We start from the raw sequence: 22,047 nt of genomic DNA, 5'->3' as shown, positions 1-22,047 counted from the left end.
CCCATCCTTTCTGAGGAGCATTACTGAGCTCTTCAAATCTGTATCTACACCTCCTCCTGCAGTGGGTGCTTTATGGAGCACCAGAAGAGTGTGTTGAGTGGGATAAATGCTGTATGTCAGGATGCTTCTGAGGCTCACACTAATGCCTGCCTTGGGCAGCAGCAGTTCTGTCTTTTGCAAGCAGTGGGGTGTTACCACTCCTAAGTGACACTGCTGCAGAAATCCCCAAGCATGAGGAAACTGAAAAACAGTAGCAGCTGTAGCCCTCAATGTCGTTATTTACTCTAGTGGGACCTCACGAAAACCAACATAGAATCATAGAATAGTTAGGGTTGGAAAGGACCTTAAGTTAATCTAGTTCCCACACCCCTGCCATGGATAGGGGCACCACACCATAAGCCATGGCTCTGTCCAACTTGGCCTTGAACACTGCCAGGGGTCGAGCATTCACAACTTCCTTGGGCAGCCCATTCCAGTGCCTCACCACCCTTGCAGTAAAGAACTTCTTCCTTACATCTAACCTGAGCTTCCCCCTGTTTAACATATGATATTCAAAAGGGTACTCACTCAACAGTGGTGGTAGTGGCAGTGGTTAACAATGTGGTTTGTAATAATGGCACTAACCCTTATTTAGGGCTGGATCACAGATTCCCATGGTGCTGAGCGTGAGGATTGCAAGGGAGGGTCCTTTGTGCTTGCTGCTCCTCTGGCACCGTGCAATAGAAGAAAATTCAGTATAAAGAGAAACTGTATTTTTTATAAAGGCACAAAGGCACGTGCAGTCTTTTTTGCCTGTGTAACATCCAGCCTTCTGGAAATTTTCTTTTCAAATGTTGCAACTCATTCTTCTGATGTACCTGTTTTGGGACATGTATCATGCACCAGAGGAAAGACAGCTGAGTTGCAATAACTGATGTCCCTCTGGTCTTGTGAGTCACAGTGGCTTGTTTTCTTCCTTACTTAGAAGACTGCTTCTTTTCTTCTTTTTCTTTCTTCTGCATAATTGAACGTTTCCTTTAGCCAAAACCAGTGGAAAGGAGCCAGTATTCTCAACCTCAGGTTTAAATTTATCTTGTTGATTTTGTAAGCTATATTGTTGGTCTTCACACAAAGCCTCTGATCTAACCACTCAGAGAACAAGCACATACTCTTCCAATTAAGACCTGCAAATGGCATTTTATTTGTATTTCCAAAGACACTTTGGTGCTAGTCACTGTCTCCCAAACCATATCTAGCTTTTCTTAGCTTTTATGAATATATGGGAAAAGAAGGCCACAGCCAAAAAATTCTTCTCCAAGCCACTAATAGTAACCCTAAGAAAGTGGTCTGATCTCTTTTGATGAAATAGCTTTTTTTTTTGTTGTTGTTGTTGTTTCCATGTTTCTATAAAGGGATAAAAACCCTCCAGAATAAAATAATCTTCTGCTAGCCCGAAATTATGTCTTAATGCTGTTTTAGTGTTAGTTAATAGGCTGATTTGTAGTAACTTATTCATAAGTTGAAACTAGAAAAAGTAGAGGAATTTTAAAAGTGTAGGGAAGTATGGGAAAATGCAAAATAGAACCAAACCAGATGCTTCTGACTTTGAATCACAGCTGCTGTGCTCTTTATGTGCATATGAATGAAATGAATGACTGTGTGTGCACCCTGTTGTCTCCTTGTGCAAATGTAACATATCCATGTATCTCAGCTGTCTTGGACACAGGGAAACTGTAGTGCCTGTACATGGGCTCAGACGACACCAGTCACTGGTGTTACTTTTCATAGCAGATGTCTGGCATCCCTGTACTCAGCACAGATTAGTCATACACCTATCACGTGATAGTAAATAGCATAGGATTGGCCACATACTATAGCATCATGTAAGATATACAAGTATGCAAACAAGCACATGAGAAACCAGAGTGAGACATCCAGTTCCAATCTGATGCAGCCCCAATCACATCACAACCTGCTTTGGTGTCTTTAAGATTATGTGATGCTGTCTCCTCTGGGTGGAGGCAAAGATACCCACATTTGTACTACTATAATACCAGTGACTTCAATTTGTTACCCCAAGTTAGCTTGGAGTGAGTGAAAAAAGAAACAGATTCTGCATTTGTGATCTACTACTTGGTGTCTTGTAGAAGTGTTAATTTACACTTTTATTTTTAAATCTCTTGTTATCTGGACTTGGCTATAAAAAGAACTTTTTAATGTGGTGAGTTCCCTAGTGATTGCCATTTGCAGGAACTAGAAAGCAGCTTTTCCCAGTAATTAGCAGGCACATGAATGTTCTTATTGTTATCCCAGTGAAAAAATTTATATGATGAAGTAAAATGTACTTCTAAAAATTTAATGTATATTACTATTAAGATTTAGTAAAAATTATTTGAAATATAGTTTACTTTTTTGTTTTAAATTAATTTAATCAAGTATTAGATGCAGCATTTTTATACCAGTGCCTTAATTTACACTCTGACATAGGAATGGAAATCTCAGAAAACCAGAAGGTACAAGCCATGCAGAATGCCCGTAAGTCAAGACATGGAAAGATTAAAGGTGAGTGTTCAGAGTTGCTTTACATACTTACTCAGTATTCTTCATGTTAGGAAATAGCTCAGTCTGGCTAAGGTGGGGTTCTTCAATCTTCTAAAAATGTTCATAGTTTATATGGAATTACATTGTTATTAAATAATTTCTATTAAGCTGTATTTTAATATCAAATTCCAATGCCTGTGTAAACTGTTTACTGAGTATTCCTCAGACAGGCAAGTCAGTATCCTCTTTACTAGAGAAGAACTCAAGATGTAAGGCAAGCAGTTTATTGAAGAATGTAAGAAAGCAGATGCAGAAACTGAACAAGAAATGGAATTACTTATTCCTTCCTTTGCTTTTACTCAAACAGCTTGTTCTTCTTTGGCAATTCTGTGCTTTGTTAGACATTCCTTCTGCAAGCCACACATTGCTGTATTTGTGATAACACACTAGAAAAGGTTTCCTTCTCTCCTAGGCTAGGATGGACTAGAAATGTGTTACTTTGGAAACAGCTTTTTTATTTCTTTTCTCTCTCAGAAAGAAGTATGTTGTGATTTTGTCCTTTTCCATCTTAAAGCAAATTTGGATAAATCTCCAGTGTGTTGAGAAAATAAAGTGAGAAATTTGGACCAAATTAAGCCTGAATTTAGGAGTGATGGAGTTGGCATTAAGTGGTCCTCTGCTCTGTGGCAATAATATTATTAAAGCATTTTCTCTTTATCAATCACTAGATACCTATCAAACCTGACTATATTTTCAGGGAGTGGCTGAAAATTGTGATCAGGAGATTCTGTTCAGAATGCACAAAGGTCAAAGTCTGAGAATATTGCCATGGAAAAACATTTTCAGAATGGAATAAATAACAAATTTTTTGTACCAACATTTTACCCACCCTTATTCTGATAGTTGACTGAAATAGAAGTATCTACTGTGTTAAGTTATTCCTTTGAAAAAAACAGAATTTACTTGTATAAACAATACAGCCAGGCTATGTGAAACTGCAGCTTATATTTGGTAGTTCTGTAATGTTATTTTTAGTGGTGTTATTCTCTTCTTTAGCCAATCAATGCAGCAGTTAAAAAGTCTAACATCAGAAAATGTTAACCATTGCTAGTGCTTCCATTCAGGATCATGGCAAAATTTATACCAGCTTTATTGACCACTGAGTTTGTCCCATGGTCCTGTGCAGTTTTCCCAGTATTGGAAGTGCTGTTGTCTCATGCTTTCTGAAACTGTTCCTTTTGCAGGTGTAAGCTATAACGGCTGTCCTGTGCCTCCTCCACACCAAAGCCTGCATCCTATTCATCAGCGCCACATCACTGTGCCTACCAGCATCCCACAGCAGCAGGTTTTTGCCCTGGCGGAACCCAAGCGGAAGCCGTCCCTCTTCTGGCATACCTTCAACAAACTCACCCCCTTTAAAAAGTGAGAGGCCAAGGACCTGGGAAGGACATCAGCATGGTGGGAGACTTACTCCAGAGAAGGACCTTGGAGAAGTGGTGGAGCTTATTTGAGCTCAGTGACTCTCCAGTTATGAAGGCAAAACCTTGGCCTCCCTTGAGCCAGAAATGCAGCCTTTGGCTAGAAGAAGAATGAAGTTTCTTAAGACAGCTCTGAAGTCAATGTTGCCAAGTGCCATCATTGCTGATGAAGAGCAGTCTCCCTTCTGACAGAGACAACTTGTTGTCACTCTGAAGCAGCAGTATTTGATCTTTGTTTCTTAGTTATGTTGAAGTAGCGATGGAATAATTCAGGTCTTTGTAACATTTCATTTTTCTTAACCTTGTGTTGATGGCCAAATTTAGGATAGGGAGGAATTTTTCCTTAGTGGTGTATAAGCAAGGAATCTTAGGAGAGTTTTCTCCTTCCTTTTGGAGCACTGAGGTGAGACCACCTATTAAAATCAGGTGGAGACATCCCATGCAATTAACCAGCCATTGCAGAATTCAGCGCACCCTAATCCTTGCTGTCTTTTTCTATTAAATTGCCAGATGGCAGGAGAACATCCCGCAAGGCCTTACCATATTCCAGATTGGAACAGGGAAATTTTATTCTGTCATATAGAAACATGAACAGAGTGTGAAATCAGCTATAAAGATATGTGTGCATTTATTGCACAGAAGTGGAAACAAGAGGAGCCCAGGGCATCTCAGAATGATTAATTTCAGTCATAGCAATATACTACATGCATGTAAGCTCTTCAGAATGGAGCTTTTATATCACTTTTTGCGCACTTCTTTGCCTGGGAGATTCTTCTTTATATTTCCAACATGCTTATTTCTCTGTGTAAAAAGTATTTTTTTTGTTTTCTAACAAAGAAAATGTGAATGTACAAAGTCAAGAGTTGAGACAGTACATGCTGACTGCTGGCTATGTTACATAGTTCTCACACTTTATATTCATATAGCTTGACTTAGAAAGTGGATAAGTAGTAATGTAAATATATCGAAGCAGTCTGGATTCATGCTCTTTATACACAGTCAGTTGACAATGGGTTTTGACCAATTCTCTTCACAAAGAAAGATAAATCCTCACTGGAGGAGACAGAGAAACTCTGTGGACCAAAGGCAGATTTTTGTCTCAGAGTCTCTATTGGAAGGGGAGAACCTGACTAAGATTGATTAAAGTCAGCTCTGGCCAGCATATGCAATACATGATTTGCATTGCTATGATTTGCCTATGACATGAAGTTGATTTGGGAGAATAACATCTAAAAAGGCACCAGGAAGAATCAGGATCTTGGTATTTTCCAGCACTGATCGTTTCTGCTTTGATAGCTCCCGTTAAGAATGACAAGACTGCTGGTGATATGCAAGGAAAGAAAGACTGTATTTTTCGGAACTGATTTGCTATGAATGTCTTTACAATGCTTTATCCTATGCTGCTGATTAAGGGCATTATATGATGATAAGGATAGATCCAAGGGTATTCTTTGACAACGGACACAATCAGCTTTGTCATGAATCTGTAATATATGAAGAACAAACAAGGGGCTAGAGGCCAGGCATCTTAACAGCAATGTAAAAAGGCCTTATTTTAAACATGTATTTGTTCCTACTACTATTGTTACCTCTATTTCTTTTTTTATTGTCAGTGTTGTAAAGCCCACTAGTCATTAGATTTTGTGATTTAATAACTTTGTGGCAACTTCTGCAAAGCCCAGGTTTGTGGTTTCGATTTTAAAATACATCTTTTGACAACTGTACATTTCAAATGCCTTGTGTACATAGGTCAGCAATAATGCAAAGTCTGGATTGCTCAGCTGGATTGTTCACTACATAATGAACTTCCTTGCTTTTGCCTTCCCACAGTGATACAAGATGACCTGAAACAGTTAAGAACAAGCTATTTCTGTTCAGATTTTTTTTTAAAGATAATTCTAAATGCTCATTTAAACATACAGAGCAGACTTCCAAATGCAAGCATGGATGCATGCCCTTTCCCTTAAATGAGTAACCCTTTTGTGTTTCTTGCATAGCCATTTTTGTGGCTGTATACCACATTCAGGCCTGCGAACCAAAGCAATGCATGTACTGTGGAAGTGGAGATTATGTTTTTCATAATCACATTTCAAAAGACTTTTTCTAGATGCAAAAAGGAAGTGTCTGAAGTTGGATTGCAGTGCTCACCCAAACTTTCCCAACCAGACAAGAGGTTGTTAGGAGATCCACACTTACTTACATATGTTTCCTTGCTAAAACTTACTTCTTTCCATGCTTTCTGTCTGTGGACTGCTGGAGAAAAAAGGTATTTGGATGTATCTTCTGACACGTCAGTGCCCATTGAGGGTCTTCCCACATACTAGTGCTGGTGCCTTAGCCCTAAAAATGAACAGAAATGTTTGCATATGGTTTTGGATGCAGCAGTTTTTTTCTCAAGACTCAAATGTCAGAAATAAAAAAAAGCAAATGTTTCATGGTGCAGATTACTCAGGAAAGTTTTACATATAGTGCCCTACGTAAAGGCATGGTGGTTTTATAATACTCTGTATCTGTCTTGGCAATAGATTAAGATAAAATATAACAAGACAGACCAAATTCAGACCACACCATAATCTTTTAAACAAATTATAGTTAAAGGAAAACACATGATTACATTATCCAACAATTAAGACAAATATTTACTTAGGGTTCAGCCTGACTTTAGAGTCTGTGGGAAAAAGAGCTGCAGCTACTAAAATGTTCGTATTCTAGCAGCTCTTGTCCTGATTCTCCTTCTAATGACAAAACTTATATATGATCAGAAAGGTATGACAGCAACTTCTTCTCTTTTGCATGATTTAAGTTACCATAAAAAGTTCTAGGGGAACTACTAAGCATATTTGTGCCTCATTTAGATAAAGCATGGCCAGAGCCTTCCTGACGGCCTGCTGAGCAGATAACCTCAGACTTTGTGCATAAGATGCAGTAAAATATAATTGTCCTCAAATGTGTTCCCACTGAGTTAGGAAAATGCCAAACCATAATTGCACCTAACTCAAAGCATTTGATGTATAAAATAATAAGATTGTTTTACAAGTGGCTCTTGCCATGCTAAATTTCACATTGAGTTTTAGTGGTCAGTGTAATAATGGAGTTCAAAGACAGACTACTCAAATGTTCCACAGTTTAGTTGTCTTTTGAAGATAATTATAACAGAGTTTTGGAGCCAAAGGTCTTCATCCATAGCTAACACAGTACCTTTCTTTGACTGCCTTTCTGCTTTCTTTTCTATACTTGTGGCATTTGTATGTAGGAGATGCCTTCTGAACGATCTCTAATTTAAAACTGTTTGTTGTAAATACTAGGGATGACATTCATATATATATTTTTTTTTATAAGTATTTTGTAACATTTTATCTTGCATAAATGGCTTTGTGCATCTTACCATCTGTGTGCTGTTACACATGTTGTAAGTGAATTGTCCTGGCTACAGAGCAGATGAATTGGCTGTTGACAGCTGAAGTACAATGTGTAGGACTCCAGTAGTTTGATGTACATTTGTTCAGAAGTAATCGCATTACAAGGTTTATTTACTCTTGGAACATTGTTTGACAAATGAATCTATTTTCTGGAAATAAGTACAAACTTACATTCCCATTATTTTTCTCTTATTGTACATGTTTGAATTAAATAATGTACAAAGCTGAAATTCCTCAGCTGTGTCTTATAAAACTTTATTGTCCAGTTTTAAAATGTATGTGGAGTTTTTCTATTGTCTACAAAATATTCCCTGTGATGCAAAAATGTATCAACTGTCGTATTTATTATTTTAAAGCAAAAAAACAGTTACTTAAGCTTTCCAGTAACAGCTACAGTACTTCCCAGCACAAGTTCATTTTAACAACTACTAAACCTGATTCTGGGGTTGAATCATTGTTCAGACAAAAGCCATCCTTGTTATTGCCCAGCCGTGTGCATCCAAGATCACTCTGCTTTACTTTGTCCTGCCAGACAGCTCCCACAGCACCCCTTGAAAGTAAATGCAAATGCAGCTTCTGTATTAATAAAGCTCCTGCTAATGGAGCATGGTGACAAGTACTGTAGTTCAGGTGGGGAAGGACAAATGCTCATTTTCTTTGGAACAAAAGCAAAACCTTTTGAAAGGGTTCACCCAAAAGATATGTTCTGTAAATGTGTGTGAAGAGGCTTACCTGGCTGCTTGTTAGAGCAATGGGCAACACTGCTGGAGATTCAGCTTACTGCTCTGGTTCAGGGAAGTTATTCCTTTCTCACTATTCTGACAGAGCAGGAGACCACATCTGAAAGGCACGCGTGTGTCCTTCCTGCTCAAGGCTACGTCAAAAACTGTTTCATGGAGACACATGAGCTTTAACACACTTCGCTGAAATCTTCTCATCAAAAGTGCTTTGGTGAGATCAAATGCTGGTAAGAATAGCTGGGTTTGCCAGTTCTTTCCCCCTCCTTCCACTGTCCAAGCTCTTATCTCTGTTTCTTGGTTTGCCTCAAAGCTGAGAGTTTCCCAGGCCTCCCATGTGTGCTGAGTGCTCCCAGATCAAAGTGAAAGGCATGGTCAAGCACTTAGTGAGGTAGATTGGATGACTGAAAAACATAGCTTGAGCAAACACTGGAGCAGGACATTGTGCTCAATAGGCTTTCTAAGGAGCCTGCAATTCTGGCCATGGTGAGCTCATTCGTGCATTTTACTTTACGCTTTTGCAGTTAGGCTGAATCCTGAAAACTGCACATCATGTAAGGGAAGCATGCAAACATTTAGTGTGTTTCTGAATGTTTTTCAAAATTCACTTATTCTAATTAGCTAGAGAACATGTAATCGTGAGAATATGTCAAAACTGTATAAACTGTCAGCATATGGGGGATTTTTAATCTTAGGTCTGTGTTAGGTTCAGTTCACTGCAGTCAGAACTGACTTATGGTTTCCAGATGAGTACTGAGGGCTGAAGTTATTAGGTATTTAGGTTCTGGTTTCAAAAAAAGAAAGACTTGCGTGTGTATGTGTTATATATATATATATGTGCATGTGTGTGTATATTTACACCCCCTTTATAGACTTCATATGGCACCCCCAGATGATGTCTCTGCTAGCACCTACAGCAGGTTGAAGCAGACAAGTGATCCACACCCGTTGCACCCTCCCTCTATGTTACATCTTGCACTTCTGTTGTGCATCTTGGCGGGGAGTGAAGGGGGTAGGATAGGAGACAATGAGGTGATGATACATGGCAAGGTTTTACCCAAGGAATTTTAACGTTTTAAACATTCAGGGTGGGCTACCAGTAGTGACAGACAAACCACTCCAGACAGGTGAAGGTTGAAAGCTGTCCACATCACTGGGGTCTGGTGTCAGCCAAATGCAGAAGGGCAAATCTGAGAGGGCAGAGGTTAGCAGAGCAAGGACTGCCATTGCCCTTCCAGGGCTGAGTTTTGCTTGGACAAGAAACACAAGATGATGTAGGATTTATCAACTGTTTGATTTTTGGAAAGCTGAAACTGCTTCTGGGAAAAGGAGGAGCAGCAGGTGCTCCTGAGGGACTTTGCTGGCAGAACAAGGTGCACAACAAATTCCTCCTGGCTTCCACATTGGAAATAAGAAACGGCCAGTTATTGGCCAGTTAAACGGCTTATTGGAAATAAGATGGTCCAGTACATGCACTGAAGTGAACTGTCAGTAGTCATATTGGATAAGTACTGTTAACCATGGCCTTTATCTATAAGCATACCCAGACATTGAGATAATGACTCATGAAAGACTGAAAAGGTATCTAGAAGGTGCTCTGCTAATAAGGTTGGGTATATCTTCTTTTAGTAGCCATCTATCTCATGGGCATTACCACCATATTCAGCTCGTAACAAAGGCAATTAGCACAGCAGTCAATCTAAAAATCCCTGCATCTTCTGCTATTCAAATACAATGTTTTTTTAAGAGCAAATAGTGAACTTTTGCTACTATGAAACTATCCCTAAGGCATAATTCTGTGATGATACAAGGCACACAGAAAAGCACCTAATATTAATGCTTGCCTTTAAGGCCATTCTTACAACAGTTTTCTTGTTTCTCTGATAAGAAAGCAGACTAATCAAACCAGACTAATTGCAGAGTCCATCAGGGTAGGTGTAACTAATGAATTATGTCATTCCACCTCAGGATTGGGACAGACAGGCCATGACTGTTGTCACTGTAAAATTCAAAGCCTCTTCTGGGCCAGTGTGAGGACCCTGCCGCCGCAGGACTGCTGCTGCGTATGCCATGTCCCCAGAGGCCCCCAGTGCTATCCCCCGAGAGCCACCAGCTCTCCCATCATGGCTTTCATTTCTTCTTCTCAATTAGCACAGCAGAAGAATTTGGCTGCAGAAGTTCATTCAAGTGGAGCAGCTAGTTGCTGCACATTGTCCTTCCTCAGAGCACAGTAGAGGCAATGTCCCAGGTACCATAACGCTTGCGATATTTCCTTATTACCACAGGGTGGTGGTGAAGACCGTAGCAAACACAATTCGCTGTGAGCTGTGCGATAACGTAACCTCACATTTGACAGGTGACCACACACGTCATATCTTCGCAGTGGGGGAAGCAACTCAGTGTTTTCAGTCACTTGCACCAACATGGGTGAATTGAGGCCACGTCCTGTAACACATTAACTCCTGTTACTATTGGTTTTATCCTTCACTGTTCACAAGCATCATTTAAGGAGTTGGTATGCTCGGTTGCTTTACTTCCACTAGTCCTTAGCAGAAGTTGCAGTAGTTTCAAGAAGACACAGTTAAGTATCAATTCATGGCTTCTTCAAATTTAGTTACCAATAGTAGATAATTCAGTAGCACAATAGCTTTGACTGATGCTTGAATGGCTAGATGGGGAGCCTGCTAATTACACATGAAAAGCTTTCCTTGGCATTCAGTTTATTTACTTTAATTCAATTTGGTTGCTTCTTTTTCATAATCACCTAATATTTGTAATGACATGTTCACAGCATTGTTATTTTTAATTTCTATAGTCTTTTTGTCAGTAATTCTGTTGTAAATTGCTTGATACGTGAACTAAATTTATTACATGTTTTTGCAGCACAATAATAGTAAAAGACATGCCTTCCATCCTACAAACCAACCAAGCTAACATTTGTGTAATGTATTTGTATAATGGAACAGGCAAATCAAAGCCTGACTAATCCACTTTAACAATTTTCTTTTACATAACGGCATCAAAAGCCAAAGTACAGGGCACTTCGGCTTAATATTGGAATAAATAGGAAGATTCCACTTTAAACCTGTTTTAATTATTGAACAGCTCTCAAAATTAAATCACTGACCTGTGAGAATTTGGTGACCAAACAAATGCTTGTCATCAAGGCACATATTTGGAGCTCACCTTCCTTTACATGAAGCTTTTATGCTCTGCTTAAAGATGATCAAAAACACTGCAAGTACAAAGTGAATGAGGTAAGATCAGAGATCCTATATATGTGATGAGGTAGAGATGATGAAGTTGATGTTGTCAGGTTTGGGAGAGGAGTGCATGTGTGGGGACCAAACTATCTATTCCTTAGGCAAGACACATTCCCTTCTTAGACAACAGGGAATTGTGTTTTTTGTCAGCAGACAAGGACTGTCAGGCTTCTCCATGGGGTGCATCATATCCTAACAACATCATACAGAGCAATTCTTCCTTTTACACTCCTCTGGAGTCCTCTGACTAAGGCAGTAAATGAGCTCAGAAGTAGCAAATATTTAATCTATTTTCAGCTTTACTTAGTTCTAGCCAGCAGCAGCAGACAAAGTGGAATTTTGATGCTGGATTTTTTCAGCATCGCTCTTTAGACCATTGGCAAAGTCACCATAAATCACATTTCCAACAACAGCTGCAAAATAGGGAACTTTTCTAAAGACAGAATAAAAAAATTAAGAAATGTGTACCAAAATTAAGGTCTTCCTCTATAAATTAAGTTCAAAGAATATTTAGATCAAATATTACTAACGGTGTAATTATTCTTATTGGCAACATACTAGTCTCTCGCTACATGGTATTTTGCTGCCCTGCTGTGCAGTGTTTCACAAGACTGAAAAATGGTGGTGAAGAGATTAAACAAAAGACATAATTTTTTTGAGTCAATACTAGCTCATATTTCAAAAGGAATACTGACCTTAGTATAAAGTTCTCATTAATGAAAAAACAAATTCAAAAGCCAATTATATAAAATTTACTCATTCTATCACTTTTATGTGTATAAGTTCTTAACCTGTACAGCTAAAGCTTCTGTGCATTAGGGCTTTATGAATATTAATCCAAATAAAATGTGGCTATTTGATTTTTTGTTCCTCAGTCTAATATCTTCCCATTAATTGCTCTTAAACTCACTTAAATCAGTTGTGTCCAGAATTATATACTAATTTGCTTTGGTGGGCCTACATTAAAAGACATTATATAGGAGAGACACTAATGAAAAGAGAAGTGTAAGAGGGACTTTAAGTAGCATAGTTACACGAAGGGGGAGAACCAGATTAAAGACTTGTTTTTGCCAAAAAACTCTCTTATTTGATCCCTCACATCTTTGCCCTCATCTCACCCTGCTCCAGCTCTGACCCCCTCTAAGATCATTCAACCTATTAACCCAGTAGATGACTAACTCAAATTAAAAAAAAAAAAGAAAAAAAAAAGAGAGAGAGAGAAAGAAAAAGATGATTTCTTTGTGCTGAATTAGGAGGTTGAAATGCCCTAGCTACTCCTCCAGCACCCAGGAGATAAGAGATACAACTCTGCAGTCACAAATGGTTACAGGGAGAAGTGTGGATGGAAAAGTGAGCATTAAGACCTCTGCTGTTTCTTCGTTACGTTTGACTAGCTCACTTATTATTTGTTTAAGAAGCTGTTAGGCAGATACTGGGTTCTAACTGGCTAACACTGATAAAAGTTTGGAGCTCAGAGAGAAGGGTTTCCTTACAGACTCCAAATGCATAAGGTGCCAATTGAGAGGAAGTCTTTGAAATAAGAAAGAGGAAGCTGGGAGATGTAGACACGCTTCTGTATGGCTCCAAAAATCAGCAATGGCCATGAAATAGCTCCTCTCTGGGCACTGTTCTGGCTATAGGAATGTATACAGAGATTTATGAACAAGGAGAATGCCTATATAAGCAAAACTACAGCTCAGAGAAACAGGGCATGGTATGAATCCTTGTGTATGAACGTGAGATTGCTGGTCCTACCAATTCACACCCCAAGACTTGATATTTTAACTGTTGATTTGGGCTTAGGACAGCAACAACATTATTAGTATACTTACTTGAAGAGTTGCCAGGCATTGGGGGTCTTAGAGCTTTGGTTGGAGTAAGACAGGTCACTGGAAGTTCTTTAGCAAATAGCCACTGCAAGTGTATATTCTTTGCTGTAATTGCTGGGGATGGGGGTAGGTGGGGAGAGGTGATCACTTTTGCCCAAGATGCCTTTTTATTATGACCTTGAGATTTGGGTTAAATTCAGCCAAATCCATGAAATCTAGTCTTTATCAATGCACTCATGGTTTAAATATAACAGGAATAAGGAATATTTTAAATTGTATAAAGCTGAGCTAGTGTTTCAAATGAATAATGCCACCATGGCTGACATTCCCATTAAATTATTGTTTGAAATAATACTCAGAAATCTCCAGGACTGTACTGAATGCTATATAGAGACCTATAAATAATACAAAACAAAACAGACATGATGAAAAGCCATTTCCTTTTGTTCATCCCTCCACCGTGCTGCACTTGCTTATAAGGTGGACTTAGGCAGATGTACATTTCTCTCTTAAATTTTCAGCCAAAATCATATAGCCCATCTAAAGAATGAAAAGCTGGATTATACTGCTGGCTGTTGTAGTCAGCACATCAGAAACACAAAACCAGGACGTCTGCACCCAAGGGTATCCTGGCATCCCTGGCAATCCTGGGCACAATGGCATACCTGGTCGTGATGGACGTGATGGTTCAAAAGGCGACAAGGGAGATACAGGTACTGTCGTCAAAATAAATGATTTAATGTATCAAATGCAATGTCATTCATTCCTGAAGCTGTCGGTAGTCACTGCATTAATGGGATTATTCTGCCTAGACTTCAGAAAACACTTCAGATATTCGTCTTTCACTTGTTTGAAGAAGGAAATATAAAGACCTAATAGTGAAAGCAGGATGGCTAATACTATGGAGAGGTCAGGTCAATTGGATAAAAACAAAAGAAAAAAGGCTTTGCCTTCCACTTTGGGGAAATTTTAAAGCCTGTAAACCTACTCCTACATATCTGACAGCAATTACATTTCTGTGAAGAGCTTCAAGCCCAGTAAAAAAAACCCCAACAACTGGTACCTTGTTCAGTGTAATAAGAAATGTGTAGCGGTAAGAAGATTTCTCTTTCTTATCTATATTTTACATTTGTAGGACTTGCTTCTGAGTGTGCCTACTTGCTGTAACTCAAAAGCCACTAGGGGAAGTTCAGAAATAGAGACTATTGAGAAACAGTATAGGATTCATGTCTACTGTAACAGGCTTTAATAAAGATGTTTGTGTGATACTGAAGACAGAGGTAATCTTCTCAGCATCCTAAAGCTAATAATTCCCATAGTACTTTAAACCTTAGCTTAATGATGGCCCTTGTATTCATGATGAAATATCAAGACCAGGGTTACACGAAGTGGTAAATCTGTGAGCATGTGGAGATAGAACACTTCATCTGAAGTGTCACAACCCCAGAATGCAAAACACAATACAAGTGCAAATCTGCTGCTTCAAATCTGTTCACAAAATTCTGGGGGAGAACTTTTCCTCAACAGGCTTTATGTTAGGTCAGCTATTGTGTGGCATCATAGAGGTGGCATTATGGTTTAATGCATAAACTGTCATCATGGGCCTGGTTAACTCAGCTGCACAATTCAATCTGGATCAAACTTGTCCTTATCAGATAAACCCTTCCACCTTTTCCTGATGGTATCTTCCATGGATCACAGCAACAATAGGACAAGAGGTTTTCACATTAGTGGTTTAGACCAGGGTGTAGCTCCTCTCCACACTTCAATAACCCTAGCATTTCCTCTGTCTCAAAAAAGCACTATCCTCAAGCAGAGTTTCTGTGCTGTGTGTCAGTCTCTCCATATGATAGAAGTACCAGCAGTGGCACCCATTAAAAACCAGGAATAAGACTACTCTTTATACTACTGCTTAGCCAGCCTCGAAGGATTAGAGAAGGATTCACACAAAGTTTTCTAGTAATGTAATTGTTTAATGGAAATCTGTTTTTCTCTTTTGTACTAGGTGAAGCAGGACTTCCTGGCAGTCCAGGAAAAGATGGCGCAAATGGCGAGAAAGGCGAACGAGGTCAGAACAGAAGTGTTTCAATTTATTATCTGCCACCTGCTGCCCTTGTGTTTGTGAGCACTACACATTCTAGCTGTAGTGAAACTACCATAAAGGCTAAAAAATCTTTTCCAGGAGTAATAGAGGCTGCACAGAGATGCTGACAATACAAGATGAATTTGCCACCACCAATCATCCCTGCTGCCCCTGATGCCCTGCAACTTGTTCACTGAGCCTGTTTTATCCTACCTTCCTTATCTGTGATCTTTTTTGTCAGCTGCTGAGGAAGACACTGCATCTGCAGTTACCTTAAGAAAGTGAGGATCCCGTAGCTAAGTATTCAGCTTCAGGAAAATGGACTTTAAAGAGAAACTGTAGAAGTTAAATTATGCACTAAAAATAGATGCTGTTTATATAGTTCAACTGTTTAGCCAACCTATGTGTATGCAGCATGTCTCCTTGTCAGGTGGACATATATGAGCAGAGCAGTTTGTGCATAAATGCAGGGAGTCAGTCATTGAGCAAGTGGTATCACATCATTTCTGCACAAATTCAGTAACCTGGGTGCTGGACTTGCACATCTTTAGAGTAATTCTCTTTTTTTTTTCCATTTAGGAGCAAATGGTACTGTTGAAGAGAAGGGGAACAAAGGAGATAAAGGAGAAAGAGGACGACCTGGGAAACTGGGACCGAAAGGAATTATAGGGTCAGTGGGTTACAAGGGTCAGAAGGGAGAGTTGGGACTGCAAGGACAAAAGGGGTTAAAAGGAGACATTGGGCCCATAGGTCCAAAAGGGACAAAGGGTGACATTGGCCATCCTGGAAGAGTTGGCTTCCCAGGGCCAATTGGCCCAACTGGTAATCCAGGTCCTAAAGGTAATACTGGAGATCTTGGGCCACAGGGTAATCCAGGAGTTCAGGGGGAAAGAGGCTTGAAAGGAGACAGAGGGGATAAGGGGAATGTAGGTGCCCCAGCAGTCCTACCAAGAAGTGCTTTTAGTGTCGGCCTTACAATCGCCACCAAATTTCCCCCTCCAAATCGCCCGATCAAGTTTGACAAGGTACTGTACAATAGTCTAAATGACTACAACTCAGATACTGGCAAATTCACCTGCAAATACCCCGGTGTTTACTATTTCACCTACCACATCACTGTCTACTCAAGGAACGTCCGAGTAGCTCTAGTTAAAAATGGCATCAAGATGCTGCACACCGTGGACAGGTACCAGAGTGGAGAGGACCAGGCTTCGGGAGCTGCCATCCTGGAGCTACAGGGAGGAGACGAGGTGTGGCTGCAGGCTCACCACGGAGAGACTTTCAATGGGCTGTTTGCAGATGCTGATGATGATACCACCTTCTCTGGGTTCCTCCTGTTCAGCACCTCCGACCTGTTGGAGCCGCTGCCATCGCCCACCACATAACTCCATGTTATCTGGGAATACAATGTGTCTCTGTCCTTCAGCCCTCCCTAATAAAGTTATCTGCTGTCCAGTTTCTGCTGGATTCCACAGAAAACAGAAATCAGCCAGAGAACTACATTGAGAGCCGAAAGGGAGACATAGGAGTGTGGGGCAGGTTGGGACCAGCTAGGCATCTCCCTAAAAGTCGTAAAAGTTGATTATTTTTTATGTTTGTTTTCTTTTGTTTTCCTTCTTTTACTGAAGTCATCACATTGGGAAGGTGCAGGATCACACTACGTGTATATGTAGGAAACCAGGCACACAACTGCTCATTGCACAGCTTGCTGTGCTGAAGTTTTCATGACCAGCTGCTAAAACAAAGCTTTAAGGCTTCAAAGTCATACTCAGAAGAGTTTGAAATAAACACTTTCTTCTCCCAGTCTTAAGGTACCAGGTGTTTATTAAACTCTCCTAATCTGCTGTCCTTAGCTTTGTTGCTTAAAACTAAAACAAACAAACAAAAAGTCCTAATGTGCATAAACTGTTTCTATGGCTACAGTTCCAGGAACAGGAAGAGCTGTTTCCAGGAGCAGCTTCTGTGCAAGAGAGCACAACTTTAAGGAATCTGCAGTGCTGGGCTTGACACATGACTGGTTTGCTGACTTACTGTAGTTACACAGGGTGCATACACAAGTTCTGAAGGACAACTGTTTTAAAAGAAAGTGGGCCTAAACAGAAGATAAAATTTCAAGTTCTGGAATCATGAGATTTGGGTCCCTGGTATCCTGTATAAACATTAAGCAGCAGTTACTTCCAAGCCAGTTGATATCTTTCTGGGTGGCATGTGTAGATGGACTTGACTGGTTTAGATCCAAGCATTTCAAAATGATTTTTAAACTTGGAATTAGTGCAGTTTGAGATCTCCATAGGGGCTGCTTGCCCCGTTTCACAGCTTGATAGTTTTGTTGCAACTAGGTGGATTTTACAGCTTTTAAACGTGGTTCTTTGCTCTCTGTGTAACAAAAGGTCTGAAATCAGGCAAAATGGAGTGACCGAAGGAACTGCGGTGTGGATTCTCTGATGTGGGCAGATATCCAATGCTGGTGCAAAAATATAGCATAACACTGCTGTACTTAGCCTCTGCAAAACAAATTCTCACAAGTGAGAGATAACCTTTAATCAACATGGAGGCAGACATACTGGAGAACTGATCGAGAGATATGGCATGTGCCACGAAACCTTCATTTTTGTGAATTTTGTTGGAATCCTTTTTTCCCCTTTCCCCCTAAAACTAGTATATATTTAATATATATATAAAAACAATTTAAGAAAATCCAAAAGATGCTGGTAAGTCTCACTCTCTCCCTTAAAAGAGAATAAAGCAGAGATGCGAAATGACACAGGTCAGCATCGTGAACTTCAGCACGAATGCAACGCAGGAGTATGACGCCAGGGTTCCTGTCACCCCTGATGCTGCTGGGGAAGCAAGGGAACATGGACACATCCTCACAGCTGTCAAACCGCGAGTGTGGACCATAGACCCAAAACGGTCATGGTGGGAGGAGTTTCCTTCGGGAAAAGCAGCTGCACTTCCCTTGTCGGCTGGGTTACAGGGAGGGAGATACTAGGACACTAAGACAGAAAAAAGGGGTTTGTGACTTTTTCAGTGAGAGGAGATGTTTTCCCTGTAAACCAAGGCTGTGTATGAAGCATCTTGACCAAGAAACGCTACAAACCGCCCTTAACTGGAAAACACCTAGGAGAAGCTTCCGCCGGCAGAGGCTCCTCCTCCCACCAGTCCTGCAGCCCGTGGTGCCAGCCCGCTGCGCCCTCCCCTTGCCGCAACGCCGAGACAAGCCCCTGGCAGAGGGCGCCTCCTCGCCGGAACGGCCAGGGGAAGAACGCGGCAGCCGAGCGGGCGGGCTGAGAGGAGGCGGGGGCAGCGAGCTCCTCCTCCGCTGGGCCCTGACGTGCGGAGGTCGTGGCTGAGCACGGAGCGGGGCGCGCCTGGGCCTTTCCCCGGGCCCAAGCTGTGCCGCTCAGCCATGCTGGCCGGCTGCCGGCGGGCGCTGCCTGCAGCGCTGAGCAGGGCGCTGCAGGGCCGGGCCGCGGGGCCGGGCCGCCGGGCCGTCAGCACCAGCTGGTGCCCGGTGGGTGCCGCTTTCGATGCGAAGCAGCAGCTGCGCGGCAGCTCGGCGGGCAGGGAGACGGTGAGCGGCGGGATGGGAAGGGCAGGGGCCTGCTGCTGGCAGCGTTGCGCTTTGCTTTCCTTTCCTTGTGTGTAATTCTGGCTTCTAAAGCTTAACTCGTGGTGGCGGGGACAGCCGGGCTAAGGCTGTTAGGTCCTTACAGCCTCGTGAGGGTTTGTTTTGGTTCTAATGAACCGAAACATTCTCTCTTCTGAACACATCAACATTTGAAAATGACGGCCTTGTTTATTGAAACATTTGCTTAGAGCCTCAATAGAGACTATACACACAGTACCCCTTCCACTCCTAGCTCTTACCTGTCTGTGTCTTTTTTTAGTCTGTCAGTGTCCTGTCTGTGCACTGTTGCACAATGGCAGTGCTTTAAAATCACTTCGACAGCTGACAGCCTCTTGTGTGGGTGTCATTCTTGACATCCAGTTGCTTGTGGCAAAAAAAACCAAAACAGTTGTTTTCTGGGTTGGTGAAACCTCTCGGGCTTTTTGGTTTATTTCTTTTGGAGTGAGTTGGATATGTTTGTTAGTGAGAGTGCCCAGAATCTAAACCAGCTCCTGGACAACATAGGATGAGTCCTTTCCATGGCAGAGTGTGTGTGGAATATTTACACCTGTAAAATCCTAGTGTTAGTCTGCTGACTCAACTATTCCTGCTATGGTGCCCAGGCTGGTGAAGTTGTTGCACCCTGGCACTAAGGGGTTTAGTGAGGACAAATTTCACTGCTGTTTATAATCCAACACTTGTTTGGGAAACTTTTCTTCAGGCTGTCCTGCCTCTGCAAACCCACTGGTGTAAGTTTTGCTCCAGGGAAATAATTCAGTTAAATATTGTGCATTTATTGGTCTAGGAATGAGTTCTGGATTTGCTTGGTGCACAGAGAGGGTATTCAGTTACTTGGGAATAGAGATGTGTATTTCAGGTTTGCGAAGAGGCTAGGACAGGTAGGGTGTAAAGGCTGAGGCCACGCAAAGAGAATAGTGCAGCAGCCATGCAGCCACACTGTTAAAGACACAGAAATCTGCACCAGGCTTAATTGTTCCTTTTTTTCTTTTTTTGGCAATTTTTATATTTTCACATCAAGCTTGGTGTCATCTTGGAAGAGTTGCTCTGTGGCTAATTTATCTCTTAAGAGAAGATACCTTCTGTTCATAGAAGACTACATGTGCAGGAGGAGCGCACCTGGGAGGGTGAGTGGTGATATAGAGCAGCAGGAAGGCCAGAACCTCACTGGGAAATTGCAGGACCCTGCATCAGCTGACTGAGGAGCTTAGTGAAAGGGTAGTCTTGAGACTCTTATACAGCAAGCACTATTGAAGAGTGATGCGTATATTTATGTTTACATTTGAGTGTACTTGTTTATATACATGTATATGTTTATAAACAAACACGTCTTTTTCAGTGTTCCTTTTGTTTGCAGAGATGCTGTTTTAAGTGATTTGTTTTGTTTTTTTTTTTACTATTGTAGGCGTATATCGTGGAACCTCTGTAGTGGGTGTGTTAGCAATTTTGTTTGATCTACAGCAGGACCTCTTTAATTCCCTTCCCCAAATGACGGAAATAACTGCTGTGTGTGTCTACCCTGCACAAGGCAGTGTTTACCTTGCCCTGTTGGACAGAGCCGGGCTTTGTAAGAACTTCAGGAACAAAACTGGTCATATCATAATGTTTTTGAGTTGTTACTCATCATTCCTTTGAAATCTGTTTCCAGTATTTGGGCTTATTTAATGACCCTGAGACTACTAACTGTCCTATTGCTTGATATCTACAGCAGCTGGCCAGTACATTAATTGCTTTGACACTCCTGCTTAGTCCTCACATTCATTGATAAATCTCTTTTGCTTCGGAGGGATGACTTTACCTCATTTCAGGATGTAGATGGGCTTTTTAGAATTTTTCTGGTGCCCATGCTTTTGAAGCAAGATAAAAAATGCATTGAGAAAAGAGGCAGATTTGTGAGGGTTTGATGTTGAACTCTTGAGATTTGCTGAGAGCAGTCCTGAGAGCCTTAGGGAGGTTTTGCTCTGGGAAGCGAAGATGTTTTCATGTGATACTAGTGTCTGTGATTCATTTTGTGACTATTCTCTCTACAGAGACACTCATGTGGGAACATTTTAGTGAAGTGTCACAATATGGTAGCTGGCGCTGTTTTGGTAAAATTCCATGGTGTCACGGTTTAAGCCCAGCTGGCAACCCAGAGCCACACAGCCGCTCACTCACTCCCCACCTTTCCTCCCTCCACTCCTGGAGGGATGGGGAGGAGAATCAAAAGAATGTAACTCCCACTGGTTGAGATAAGAACAGTCCAGTAACTAAGGTATAACACAAATCACTGCTGCTACCACCGATAATAATAAGGATAAGGGAAATAACAAGGGAAGAGAATACAACCGATCACCACCTGCTGACCGATACCCAGCCCGACCCAAGCAGTGATCTAGCCCTTCCGGGTAACTGCCCTCAGTTTATATAGCGGGCATGATGTGCTGTGGTATGGAATACCTCTTTGGTTAATTTGGGTCAGGTGTCCTGTCTCTACTTCTTCTTGGCTTCCCCTCCTCCCTGGCAGAGCATGAGACTCACAAAGTCCTTGGTCAGAGTAAACGTTACTGAGCAGCAACTAAAAACATTGGTTCTATCAGTGCTGTTCCCAGGCTGAAAGTCAAAAACACAGCACTGCACCAGCTACTAAGAAGGAAAAAAATGACTGCTACTGCTGAACCCAGGACACATGGTGATAATTACATCTTGAAGCAAAGGGGTGGAAATAGAAGAGGGTAATGTTTAGGTGTTTTCATTGTGTTTTGCATTGCAGGGTCTGTTTGGCGTTCCGGAACTGAGCTGCCCAGAAGGATTTCAAGAAGCACAAGACAAAGCATTGCAAGAATCAGAACAGCTAGTGCAGAAGGCATGTTCAGCCACACCTGGGCCAGAGACCATAATGATCTTTGATCAGCTTTCAGATAGCTTGTGCAGAGTAGCAGACCTGGTAAGCTACTTTTTTTTTTTTATTTTTATTATTATTACTTAAAGCAGTTTCTTTTAACTTGTCTTAGTAAGCTTACACCATGTTATTCCATTTCATCATTTTTCTGCACTGCACTAAATAGAAGATCAGGTCTGTGAAATCTTGTGCTAAGACAGAAAATTACA

The 22,047-nt window shown here is 41.2% G+C and overlaps 3 protein-coding genes across 12 annotated transcripts in view; all 3 read left to right on the top strand.

Annotated features, from left to right (window-relative positions):
- SPATA13 (spermatogenesis associated 13) overlaps positions 1-7,746 on the top strand; it is a 155,214-nt gene extending 147,468 nt beyond the window's left edge. For all 8 annotated transcript variants that reach the window (XM_061374423.1, XM_061374418.1, XM_061374421.1 and 5 more), the window contains 2 exons: positions 2,467-2,541; positions 3,765-7,746. In XM_061374423.1, the coding sequence (XP_061230407.1) occupies positions 2,467-2,541; positions 3,765-3,946 (257 nt within the window). In that variant the 3' untranslated portion in view covers positions 3,947-7,746. The remainder of the gene's footprint in view (positions 1-2,466; positions 2,542-3,764) is intronic.
- Positions 7,747-10,567: 2,821 nt separating this feature from the next.
- On the top strand, positions 10,568-16,784 carry LOC133223614 (complement C1q and tumor necrosis factor-related protein 9A-like). 3 transcript variants are annotated; one of them, XM_061374437.1, is made up of 5 exons: positions 10,572-10,734; positions 11,260-11,411; positions 13,768-13,959; positions 15,252-15,314; positions 15,909-16,784. In XM_061374437.1, the coding sequence occupies exons 3-5, from the start codon at positions 13,794-13,796 to the stop codon at positions 16,712-16,714; spliced, it is 1,035 nt and encodes a 344-aa protein (XP_061230421.1). In that variant the 5' UTR covers positions 10,572-10,734; positions 11,260-11,411; positions 13,768-13,793; the 3' UTR covers positions 16,715-16,784. The 3 variants fall into 3 exon arrangements, with proteins under 3 accessions (XP_061230423.1, XP_061230421.1, XP_061230422.1); XM_061374439.1 differs by lacking the exon at positions 11,260-11,411 and having other exon boundaries at positions 10,568-10,734; XM_061374438.1 differs by lacking the exon at positions 10,572-10,734 and having other exon boundaries at positions 10,780-11,411.
- Positions 16,785-18,723: 1,939 nt separating this feature from the next.
- MIPEP (mitochondrial intermediate peptidase) overlaps positions 18,724-22,047 on the top strand; it is a 71,717-nt gene continuing 68,393 nt past the window's right edge. The window contains exons 1-2 of the mRNA XM_061374436.1: positions 18,724-18,903; positions 21,710-21,883. Of these exons, the coding sequence (XP_061230420.1) occupies positions 18,739-18,903; positions 21,710-21,883 (339 nt within the window). The 5' untranslated portion in view covers positions 18,724-18,738. The remainder of the gene's footprint in view (positions 18,904-21,709; positions 21,884-22,047) is intronic.

The sequence above is a fragment of the Neopsephotus bourkii genome, unplaced genomic scaffold (genome assembly GCF_033783945.1).
Source record: "Neopsephotus bourkii isolate Nb327-2 ecotype Australia unplaced genomic scaffold, CSIRO-AGI_Nbou_v1 NB_1638, whole genome shotgun sequence".
Lineage (NCBI taxonomy): Eukaryota > Metazoa > Chordata > Aves > Psittaciformes > Psittacidae > Neopsephotus > Neopsephotus bourkii.
Note: the sequence above shows the minus strand (reverse complement) of the source record. Positions and strands in the feature narration are given on the sequence as shown.